At 57.9% G+C, this 11,124-nt stretch overlaps 2 protein-coding genes across 2 annotated transcripts in view; both read right to left on the bottom strand.

Annotated features, from left to right (window-relative positions):
• The window catches only part of LYPLA2 (lysophospholipase II), a 12,945-nt gene extending 7,988 nt beyond the window's left edge, over positions 1-4,957 (bottom strand). Inside the window, exons 1-4 of the mRNA XM_019512391.1 lie at positions 4,853-4,957; positions 2,189-2,295; positions 1,726-1,757; positions 1,050-1,115 (exon numbers count right to left, since the gene is read on the bottom strand). Coding sequence (XP_019367936.1) covers positions 1,050-1,115; positions 1,726-1,757; positions 2,189-2,266 — 176 coding nt within the window. The 5' untranslated portion in view covers positions 2,267-2,295; positions 4,853-4,957. The remainder of the gene's footprint in view (positions 1-1,049; positions 1,116-1,725; positions 1,758-2,188; positions 2,296-4,852) is intronic.
• A 2,366-nt stretch (positions 4,958-7,323) lies between these two features.
• Positions 7,324-11,119, bottom strand: PITHD1 (PITH domain containing 1; the record flags this gene model as incomplete). The annotated part of the gene is made up of 6 exons (XM_019512077.1): positions 7,324-8,192; positions 9,295-9,403; positions 10,009-10,113; positions 10,808-10,885; positions 10,977-11,020; positions 11,114-11,119. Coding segments are annotated over 6 exons (444 nt in total), but the record flags the coding sequence as incomplete, so codon positions are not given.
• Positions 11,120-11,124: the final 5 nt, after the last annotated feature.

Genomic DNA, 11,124 nt, shown 5'->3' with positions numbered 1-11,124 from the left:
TCCTTGCCCCGGCCCCTTGAGACTCCCGCCAAGGCTGATGTTGTGCATGCGTTCCCAGGCAGATGGCTATGTTGTGCTGTTGCCAAGCAGCCCCCCTGGGACATAGGCATTCAGCACTGGTGCTGTTTGGCGCTGCCAAGCTGGGAAGATGCTGACACTGGGGCTGGTGCTTGCCCCCTTGGCTGGCACAGGGTCATCCGAGCTTGAGCGGCCACAGCGAGGTAGGAGGCACGGGCAATGCTGTTAGGACCGCAAGGGCCCCAGCCTGCCTCCCCAGAGATGGGCCTGAACCCAGTGCTCCCTGCAGCCCCGGGGTGGGGGAGTGGAGTGGAGCAGCAGCAGTAGCTCCCACCAGGTAGCTCTGCCTGGCCAAGAGGACCCAGCCCAGGTCCATGCTGGGGAGGGGCCCAGCTGGAGGAGGCTTCCCCATGGTTGTCTCCCCCCAACCTTGGGAGCTGGGGAGACAGTGCCTATGACCCCTGGCAGGATGTGGCCCGGCCTGAGACCTCTTCAGGATGGCAAACCTGGCCTGGGACGCTGCATGCTGGGCCCCCACCAGACTGACTAGAAGAGAGTGGTGCCCTCTCATGGCTGCAGCCCATGCACCAGAGAGCCAGAATCCGACCCCAGCCCCGTGGTGCAAGGCAAAAAGGCCTGTGCTCCGGGACCAAGGCCTCCAGGCCTCCCCCGCTGCTGCCCAAGGAGTTTAGCCAGTGCCCGAGTCCACAGGGGACGGATGAGCCTGGTTGGAGGCAGCCCCCTCGGAGAGCTCTGCTCACTGCTTTAGGTGCGGTGTTGCAGCTGGGGTTTGTGGGGAAAGGCCGACAGGGGCAAGGGGCTGGGGACAGAGCTGCCAGCTCAGTCTGCAGTCCCTGCTGCACTACCAGCAAGGGTGGAAGCAAGGGCCTTCACATCTCACTGGGGCTACAGCGAAGCCCCACAAAGCCTGGGAGCAGCAGCGCCAGTGTGGGGTGGGCTCCAGCGAGATGGTCCGTGCAGTCCCCACCCGCCAGCAGATGGTCTCGGCCACAGATGGCAGTGATACTCACGCATGAGGGCAGATGTATTTCACGTAGGGGAGTCGGATGGAGGACAGCGCATCAGCCCAGCTGTGCCTGAGGGGGTGAGAGCGCGCACTCAGGCCTTGCCTGTTGGTAGAACGCCTCCCCACAGAGCAGTGGGCCTGGTGCCCCTGCCCAGACCTGCCCTGCCCTGCCCAGCAAAATGGGCCTGGCACTGCCCTGGCGGGAACACCTGCTCCAAAGCAGAGATTTCCCCCCCACCCCCAACCTGCTCTCATATCCTGGCACCAGTTCAGCAAGGGCCTCGCTGTCTCCTCCATTACACCCTTAATCCCCAGCCTAAAGCTTCCAGCTGGCCCCAAGTCCTGCCAAGCCCAAGAGCACATGGCTGGGGTTGGGTCCCAGAGAGAGAGCAGATTGGCCCTGAAACCCTGCCTGGGGAGGGAGGAGGTTGGTGGGTCAGGGCTGACTGCCTATGGGGGACAGCTGGGAACAGCACATGCTACAGCTGAAATCCAGACCGGACACACTCACAGCAGGGCCACAGGGCCCGCATTCCCTGCCCGCCTGCCTGCAGCCAGGACCCTGGACAAGGATCTGTCAGGGTGAAGCTGTTGGCTCCCTGCTGTCAGCACAGCGCTTTCAACCAGGCAGCATCAAGGGCACTGCCATCCCACCAGGCCCAGGCCCCAGCAGCACTCACCCTGTGTCTCCCAGCCCATGTAAAAAGATGACCTGTGAAAGCAAGAAAGGAGAATTAGCCAGGGCATGGGCTCACGCAGCAGCCACGAGACCCACGCAGGATCCGTGGGTGCCACATGGAAGCCAGCCAAGGTGTCCCTGCAGCCTGGGGCTGGACGGGCCAAGGTGCGGCAGGAATGTGGGTTCAGGCGTGACCGGATTTCCTGACCCAGAAGTCTTGGGACCCTGCTTGGGCCTGTCACACTGAAGGCTGTGGAGCCCAGGAGAGGGTGGGTGGGCATTTCTGCAGGAATCGCATGCTCCCGGTGGGGCAGAATGGAGGGGGACAAAAAAACCTATCCCCTGAGGGTTTAAAGCTGGATGAAAACAGGCCCCATGGCCATGTGCCTTCTACCACTGCTGGGAAAGCAGTATGCCAGCAGGTCCCCCTACCAGCCCAGGCCACATGCAGAGCGTGTCCTTACCGCTGCAGTCTCCCGCTCTGCCCCCGAGACAGTCACTGCATCAGCCAGGAGGGGGACAGACATGTTGTTACCACACATACACTGGAAGGGACTCCGACAGCGGGCACCTGTGGGAGACGCTCCTGGTCAGATGAGGGGTCCCAGCACTCCAGGCCAGGCACCTCGGGGGTCTGGAGATGCCCAGCAGAGCCTTTCACCGGCCCCTCGCTAGCTCAGCTCAGCAGGACGGGAAGCCAGGCCAGCCATGAGGCGGCACCAGGGGAGCTGAAGGGCTCGGTCCAGCTCCTAGGGACCTGCATCTATGGAACCACCTCACCTGAGTGGCCCGGGATTGTCTGGGCCACAGACTTCTGCTCTGCCCCTCCCCGCAGGGCAGGAGCAAGGTGGGCTGGCAGGATGTGGTTGGAAAAGCCAACCCGCTCCTGCCTGGCTGAGGGCAGACTGGGCCAGGGCTCTCAGCCTGGCAGCTTCCTCAGGAAATTAAGACATGCAAGACTGCAGCAAACTCAGGGGTGGCCTCCCTGCAGCAACCAGGCACCCACTGCTGCACTGGGAAAGGAAACACTGTGGCTGCTACTCTAAGGCCTCCGATCGGTCCCTGTATCCTCTCCCAGGCCTCAGCACCACCACAAAACCAGCACGGGGCTTGGTCTGGACAGAGCCACGGCTGGTCAGACTGCACCTTGGGGAGCAGAGCCGCAGGCTGGGCACAGGACACGCAAAGGACCTACATGGAGCAATGCAACCCCATGGGAATGGCAAACCCCTGGGACTGAACCTCTGGCATGGAGGGATGCTGGGCAGCAGGGCCTGGCTCCAGTCCCTTGATTCTCCCTTGCGAACCCGTACCCAAGGGCCACAACAGTGATAGCCCCTGCCCTTCAAATGGTCACCCCGAGGCCTGCTGGTTCTGGCTGCGGTTGTGCCCTCTCTCTGGACACGGGCCCCACACGCACCTACCACAGGCCCCGCAAAACTCAGCACAAAGGATGGCACAGAGACAGTCCGCGGCTTGTATTTCATTGCGACAGAACAGCTTCATCCCCAGCCCGACAACACCAAGACAGGAATCAGCAAACACTTCCCACTTAGCAGCAGCCCCCGGGGTTAAAATTAGCTCCTGCTCCTTTGTGTTGCATCTTAAGGTCAAGGGTATTTATATCCCTGGTGACAATGCAGGGAGGGCGACGCGGGCTGCGGCTGCCTCAGCATCCCTCCCCAAGCGGTGCCCGGAGGCAGGCACGCGGGCAAGGAGGCTGTGGCCCCACGTCAAGTAGGACTGCAAGGCAGGTGCTGCCTCCTGCTCTCAGGCGCCATGTGCTTTACAGCGCTAATAAATTGTACCGCATGGCCCTTTGTTCCCAGTGGCAGGCAAAGCAGGCTGGGAGGACCCATGTGGGCTCAGGCCAGCTGAGGAGAGCCCTGGAGGCCCCAGCCCATGCAGACACCCAACAACTGACCCCTGGGCAGGCAGCTTCCCCCAGGCCTGGGGCAAACTCCGTCTCCATGGCCTGTCCGTAGACTCCTAGATGCTCAGGCTGGAAGGGACCTCAACAGATCATCGAGTTCGACTCCCTGCCCAGGCAGGAAAGAGCGCCGGGTCTGTCTCAGATGCCCCCAGCCAGTGGATGTGACCACCCAGACGGCGCTGCAAGGGGAACGCAACAAGGACCCGCCCCGCTCCCTGCACGGACCAAGGAGCTGGTGCCAGGGTTGCCGAGGCCAATGCAACATGTGTGACGACAAAGCCGTTGGGTCTGGCACGCCGAGCCCAGGACTGCCCTGAACCCACACGGCAAAGCAAGGTCTGCCCCAGAGTGCAGGCACCAAAGCCATACGGAGCAGCAGCGACTTCCCCAGAGCAGCGATGGGGAGCATCCAGCACCTCTGTGCTGGAGCCAGCTGAGCGGGCGGCCCAGGAGCAGCCCAGGCAGGTGGGGAGCAATTTGAGCGCTGGATATGAAATCGCGCAGCCTCCTTGCTCGCACAGGGTGCGAGGGACAGAGACGGGCGCCGGGAAGCACCGGGCGCCTCGCTGAGCCGGCAGCGTCCCCACCGCAGCTTCTCCCCGGGGCCGGACCCCCGCCTGCCGGGGCGAGTGCCAAGGACGAGACTGGACACGCCTGCGGGGCTCTGCAGCCGCGTTTCAGGCCAGGATGAAACGTGAGGGGCTTTCTTCAAAAAGCTGCCAAGGGGGAGGTGGATCGACGCGGCTCCGCGCTCCCATCCGAACAGTGCCTGGGCCTGCGCCTGCGCCTGCCCGAAACCTCACTGGGGAAACCCGGGCGCTCGTCGAAGCGCCACTGGAGGGCGAGGGCGCGAAAGGAAACTGAGGGGAGGGGAGGGGAGGGGAAGGGAAGGGAAGGGAAGGAGCGGGCCGGGCTGGGGCCCTCGACGGCCTCTTGCAAAAGCTGCTGCCCAATACTGCAGGCAGCAAGGGAGGCGCCACAGCCCTGCCTGCAGCGCGGGCGGCTGCGAACAGCGTCCCGGGCTCTCCCGGCTGCAAAACACACAGCGAAGCAGGATCCTTCCCCAGCACGGCGGGCTGCCCGCGCTCGGCGGCGGCTGTCCGGGGCCCGGCACCCCCCTGCCCACATGGTACATCCCGCCGCCCCGCTGAGGCCGGACGCGCCCACCTCGCGCGCGGCGAGGGGGGGTGCGCACCTCCGTGTGGCTCCGCGGGGCCCACTCCGCTCCGCTCTCCCCCGGCGCTCAGACACTGGTCGCAGGGCAACTTCCGGCAGCCTCGCGGAGGGGTCGCGCGGGGTTCAGCCCAGCGGAAGTGACGACACACGTCTCTGCGCTGCGACCCGGAAGCTGGGGGGTGGAGCCGCCGTTTTGGTCCCCGGGGGGAGAGCTGCGCTGACCTCCCCGCTTCCACTCCCGCCGGGGCGGGACCCACACTGGATCCCTTCGTGGGGGCTGGCACTAGATCCTGGGGGCAAGACTGGCACTGGATTCCGGGGGGGGCAGGGCTCACACTGGATCCCTTGGGGGGATCCCTGGCGTTTTCCTATGAGTGCTGTTCATACAGGGGCAGGGCTGACCGACCCCCCACCCCCATCTCGGTGCAGCGGGGTCACAGGGACACCTGCTCGAGGATCACGGCTGATCTGCCACCTCCTCCAGCAGCCGGAGGGATCACAGCATCAGTCACCTTGTCCTGCGTCCTCGCGTGTGGGAGCAGGCGCCAATGAAAGCCCTGCCTCTGTTCCCAGCCGTGAAGCTGGCAGCACACGGGGCTGGTTTTAGAACCAGGGGTGAGGGACACCATGAGGGTTTACAAAATGCCAAGTGGCAAAGAGGAAGTCGAGAGGGATTTGTTACAACGAGGATGGGTCACAACATGAAAGCAGCAGGTCATCAAAACAAACATAAGGAAGTTATTTTTCGCAAAGCGCATCCTTGAAGTGTGGGACTCTGTGCCACCAGGTGTTGTGGGAGCCAACAGCGCAGCCGGGTTCATACAGGGACCGGGCCCGTTCCTGAAGGAAGGGCAATGAGGGGCACAGGCTCCAGGTCGGAACTTCCTAGATCTTAAATGCTGGAGGCTGCAAATGAGAGAACAAGGGGGAAAAAAACCCTGGTCAGACCCAATTCACTCCCCCTTTCAGCATGAGACCAGGCAAGGTAGACCTAGGGCAGAGGTAGGCAAAATGTGGCCTGCCAGGGTATTTTATCCGGCCCACAGGGCTCCTAAAAAATTTAGAAAATTAATATTTATCTGCCCCTGGCTGCCTGTCATGCGACCCTCGATGGCTTGCTGAAACTCAATAAGCGGCCCTCCGCCCAAAATAAGTGCCCGCCCCTGGCCTAGGGTCTGACCCAGTAAATGGCAGGTCTTATGTTCTTACGACTCAACCAGCAGTAAGCCTAGAGTCCTGCAGGAGCTGTAGTGCTTCAGTAAGCTGCCTGCCCGCCCCAAGGCTTTTCAGCACTGCCACAGGGTGTTAGGACTTCCCAGCAGGGCAGAGAGGCAGCAACTCTGCACTTACTGAAACTACATTTTATCCTCTGTTTGCTGTCCTCAGCCTATAGACCTGAACTGGTGCCTCAGAGATACCATGCATTTCAGCTAGGCCAAATGAAGCAGCGAAGCCAAGTTGTTGTAAGTCCCATTCTAGGGGTGGGTTTAATTCAGAGAGCTCACTATAATTAATGGGGGGCAGGGAAGCAAGTTTCAGTTGCAACAGGGCAAGAATACTGCACGTGGTGTCAGTACTGATTTAAGGAGTTGGGAGCTCACTAACGCACATGAAGCTGTAATATTTCCCACTGCAAAAACTGGTACTTTTACAATACAAACAAGTGCACCTAGTAGCACCATGAAGCAATTAAGACAGGAAGATCCAGTGCTCTCCTCATGGCTTGGGCAAAGCAGGAAGCAGGTGATAGGAGTGCAGCATGCCACATCATCACCCCTGATGATGCAGGACTATGCAATTCATGCTCAATTACTCCAGCTGTTGGAGGAGGAGGAGATTAACAGGATGCAAAGTTGAAGTCATTCACCAACACCCTTATTTGTGCAGTTCTGGGTTAAAGGCTGGACATCAGCCCCCATTCATTCCAGCACTCAGTACCTACAGAATCCTCCATTACTATCCAGAGGCACTGACAAGGGGATCTTGCATGGAGTACTGCTCAACAGTCACCTCCCCTGACAGTTGTGCAAATCAGTCGTGCTCAACCTTCCTGCTCCATTGGCTGGATGAGTGGCATGGGGCCGCATTCAATCCTGTGTGTGGAACTATAGCACTACCCACAGGCCTGAATATTTGGTGTGGGGGACCAGTGGCAAGTACTGCCACTGCTCCCCCACCATTTTTCTGAATAGGTAGGGAGCCCTCCAAGCCAGATGACACAGCCCAATGCGGGGGAAGCTGAGCACCACTCTGGTGTAAGTGCCTTAAGTTAGCACAGCTGTGTCAAGCAAGTACAACCATGAGGCATTCCTCTTCAGGTAAGTAATGCTGCTACCAGTTGTCATAACCTTCTTTCTACTTTCCCATCAACAGCTTTCAGTAACTAAAGCACACATTTTAAATCACAGAACTGCCCATACCATGTCCCAGATCATAGGCAGGCACAGCCATGCAGGGAGTTGCAGCAGGGAAGGATATAAGAAGGATCAATGATATCTGCCATAGGTTTATTAAGAAAAAAAAAATTGCCAGAGTTAGAAAGTTGTGCCTAGAACAGTACTAGGTCTCCAGCTTTCTGGCTTCCGACATGGAGAAGAGGTTCCACAGAAGCCAATAAAACTTTGTTTACAAACACAGTGCTTTGAATACTTTCCACCAACCCCAACTACATAATCATGGACCTTCACATTTACTTAGGTATTAAAGAATCCAGCATCACCCCCACACCCGTATTAGCTTTCCTCAGACGTTAGATTTTCTGGGAATTCAGGGAGAAGCAGATTCTCAAGAGGCAGTTTTTAGCTTGCCATTCCCTTATCCTCAATACAGTCGAATACCACATCAAGTCATTATTAGGCTCAAACTCCACCCCCCATACACCCTTGTAAAGCAGCAGGGACAGGTAACGGGCTGTTCCACTGCTCATGACGAATCTCAAAGATCAGGCCATAATAGCGAGAACCTCAAAATATTCTTTGACAATCAGAAATGCAAGTAATATCAGGCCACTAGATTGCCCCTCTGCCTAAGTGACAAGATCCAAGGCCAGATCTTAGTCAGGTTCTTCAAGACACTGCATATGGTTGTCCTTATCAACTAACTCTCTGCAGAGACTCCAATCTGCTCTCCAAGGCAAACACCACAAAATAAAGCTATTTCAACTCTCAAGAGCCCCCCAAAGAATCTGTTTTCTTCCAACTCGGTCCATCAACTCTATATATGGATACCCACGGCCTTTGGGAGGGCTGACGATGCTGTTAGGAAATGAAGTGGGTCTGTGGCATGATCTGTTCAAGTTTGTGATCAGCTGGGTTGGCTGATGCTTCATAATTGCAGATGGTCACTTCATGGCGATGGGCCTGAATCAAGAGATACCATTTGTTGAATCAAGAGCTCAGCAACTCAGCTGCCTTCAAAACAGGCTGATTAAGATCTTATTACCCTCTCCCATTTCACTTCTAGACAAGTAAACAAACACCCCAACCCTTTCCACAAGCCACCCACACCAAATTCAGAGCCAGCTGCTGAGGCACCCGGCTTCAGTCCCAGCTCAAGAAGCTTTGGATTAGAGGGCTTCCTTCCACTGATCTATCTGCAAGGGTGCAGTGTTCTTCTATGCATACCCAGGGGTTAACAGAACCCTTCCCGTAACAAAATATAGTTCTCAGAGAAATTCAACACAGCACTGCCATTAGCTTCCCACTGGGTGGGGATACAGGTAAGGGAGCTGACAGTTTAGGTTCCCATTCAGTTCTACAGGTTAACTAGGCAAGTGTTTCTCAACTGGTGGGTCATGCCCCAAAAGTGGGTTGCAAGAACATTTGAAAGGGTTGTGAGCAGGTCCCCAGAAAACCCATGAAAGTGCAGGTTTCCTCTTGAAAGCTGGTAGCGTTCCAGCTTGCAAGCAGCTGCTTGGCATAATTGGAGGCAGCAAGTGCACATGTACAGCATAGAGGCTGGGTCACAGGAGAGGCCCCAGCCACTGGATGCCTGTAAGTATGGGGAGCAGGAGGATGACGTCCAGGAGACTCTCTGAAGGGGCGTGCGTGCGCGTGCATGCGTGCCTGCCTGCTGGCACTGGGGACAGTGGCCTGGTGCAGGGCTGCATCAGGGCAGGGGGAGTCGGGGAGAGGATGCCTGGCCCTTCAGCAGGGGGAGGAAGCAGGCACAGTGCTTTGCAGCAGAGAGCTGTGTGCATGGCATGGTGGCACAGGCCTGGAGCCCATACACGCAGGGGCCTGCACTACTTGCTCACACTCCAGCCCAAACAGGATGGGGGCAGCAGCAGGGCCAGGGTGGTGTGAGTCAAGACAAAGTCAATCTTGGCAAATGGGTCCTACTACAAAACAGGTGGAGAATCACTGAACTAGGCCACCACTCCCAATTAAAAAGCTTGGAAAGGGCCATGGAGAAGACAGACAGACCATACACTGTCTTGTTCATTTCTTAGTTCTCACCCACCTCTGTCCACTCTCCCTTTAGACCTATATAAAAGATCTTTGTCATCTCAGCTCCAAAGTTTTTGGAAATGTGGATGGAGAGGTGGTAAACACTTGAGAAACGGGCAATTCTGGAAGAACAAAACAGACTAAGATGAGAATTGAGCAATGCAACCAGTCAGCCACAGCCCACCACCGACACAGTGGGAAGTAGCACTTCAGTGCTAACTTGCCACGGTTAGGGCAAGCACTGTTCTGCTAGGGAAAAACAAGCGAGTGCTCTCATGCAGGACACTTGGGTGTAGTCCCCAGTCTTAGGCATTTGGGGTGCTTCACCAAAGGGTGAAGGAAGCACCCAACACCCAACTGGCACCCCAATCAATAGGTGTGGGCAGTAGAGGGAGGCCTCTCTCATCCTTGTCAAGGTATATGGTGAGGACACAGGGCACTAAGAGGGACTTGAAGCATGGGCAATTCCCCTACCTACAATCAAGGTCTCCCTTCCCAAGGGGAAAAGGATCTCCAAGACCCTTTAGGGACCAGAGGTCTCACCCAACAAGTGGAGGAAAGCATTGCAAGAGACAGATTCCCTTGTCTCAACATGAAGGAAGGACCTGCTCTTCCCCCTCCTCCAACATTTGCTTCAGAGAAGACAGCCTAGAGGACGTTGAGCACCAGTCACCCAATTCCAGTGCATCCAAACGAAAGCAGCGTAAGCGAAGATCAGGTATCATACTTAGTGGGATACTCCAGGACCCCCGTGATATCCCGATTCAGGCTGAACATCTGATCTGGTTCCCTGGCTGCATCATCAAACGACATGTGGGGAGTATTTTTGAAGCTGGGAGTGAAGAAAATGACAGTGGTGATTAAAATGCATGTCAGTCTATCTGTTTATACCCCCAACCCCTGATCCTTCCACACTAATGGGCTGTTGAACTGGCTTTGGCCCTAGGACGATAAGCTGGGAAAACAGCAACCACATCGCATAGATTACGTATAAAACGCAGCGCATGGAAAGAATCAGGAACGTGGCTGCAACACCGAGATGGATGCCAGTCTGCAGGCGATAATGAAGGCAGTTCAGGTACCGGGACGTTAGACAGAGCAAAGGCGGGGGAGGAGCCGCTCCTAGCAGAAAGCCAAGGGACTCGAGGCTGCTCCTCCCTGGGTGATTACGTCTCCTGCCAATGTCAGCACCGTTTCTACTCTGGAGAGATGGAGCCGAGGCTCGGGAATCAGCTAGTTCTGTTCCTAAACTGAGCGCTGACAAAGCTGCAGCATGAGGAAGAGGCTGAACAGCTGTCTTCAGCGCTGTTAGCCTGCAGAGCGGAGACGTGATGGTCGTACTGGAGGAAGATGAATTTTTCGCTGCAGGACAGAAACCTGCAGAGCACCAAGCGCTTGCCCGTTAAAGCAAACGGGCAAGGGAGGCACTCGGCACTGCCCTGGCGCAGCCGAGCCCCAGTACGCCCCGCCATGAGCAAGCCACTGCCGGGACCCTTGCGCCGCCGGCCGGATCCCGCCCCACTTACAGCCGCATCTCTGCCGGGTGTGTGTCGGCATCGTCGCCCATCACCACGATCCCCTTCAGCTTCACGTTGCCGGTGAACCTGCGGAGACAGGCGGGTCAGCGCCGCCTCCGCCCCCGCGGACCCGCTGCTGGGGCCTTCCCGGAGACAGGGGCGGCGCGGCGGCACTCACGGGACGTTGAACAGCAGCTCCTCGTCCTCGTCGCTCTCCACGAACTACGGCACACACGAGACGGGGTTAGGGGGCAGCCCGGCCCGGCCCCGCCCCACCCCGGGGACCCTCCGGCCCGCCCCGCCCCGCCCCGGCACCTGGCTGCGGT

Source organism: Gavialis gangeticus, unplaced genomic scaffold (genome assembly GCF_001723915.1).
Source record: "Gavialis gangeticus isolate Ggan-Ray unplaced genomic scaffold, GavGan_comp1, whole genome shotgun sequence".
NCBI classification, from domain to species: domain Eukaryota; kingdom Metazoa; phylum Chordata; order Crocodylia; family Gavialidae; genus Gavialis; species Gavialis gangeticus.
This window is presented reverse-complemented; position numbering and strand designations above follow the sequence as displayed.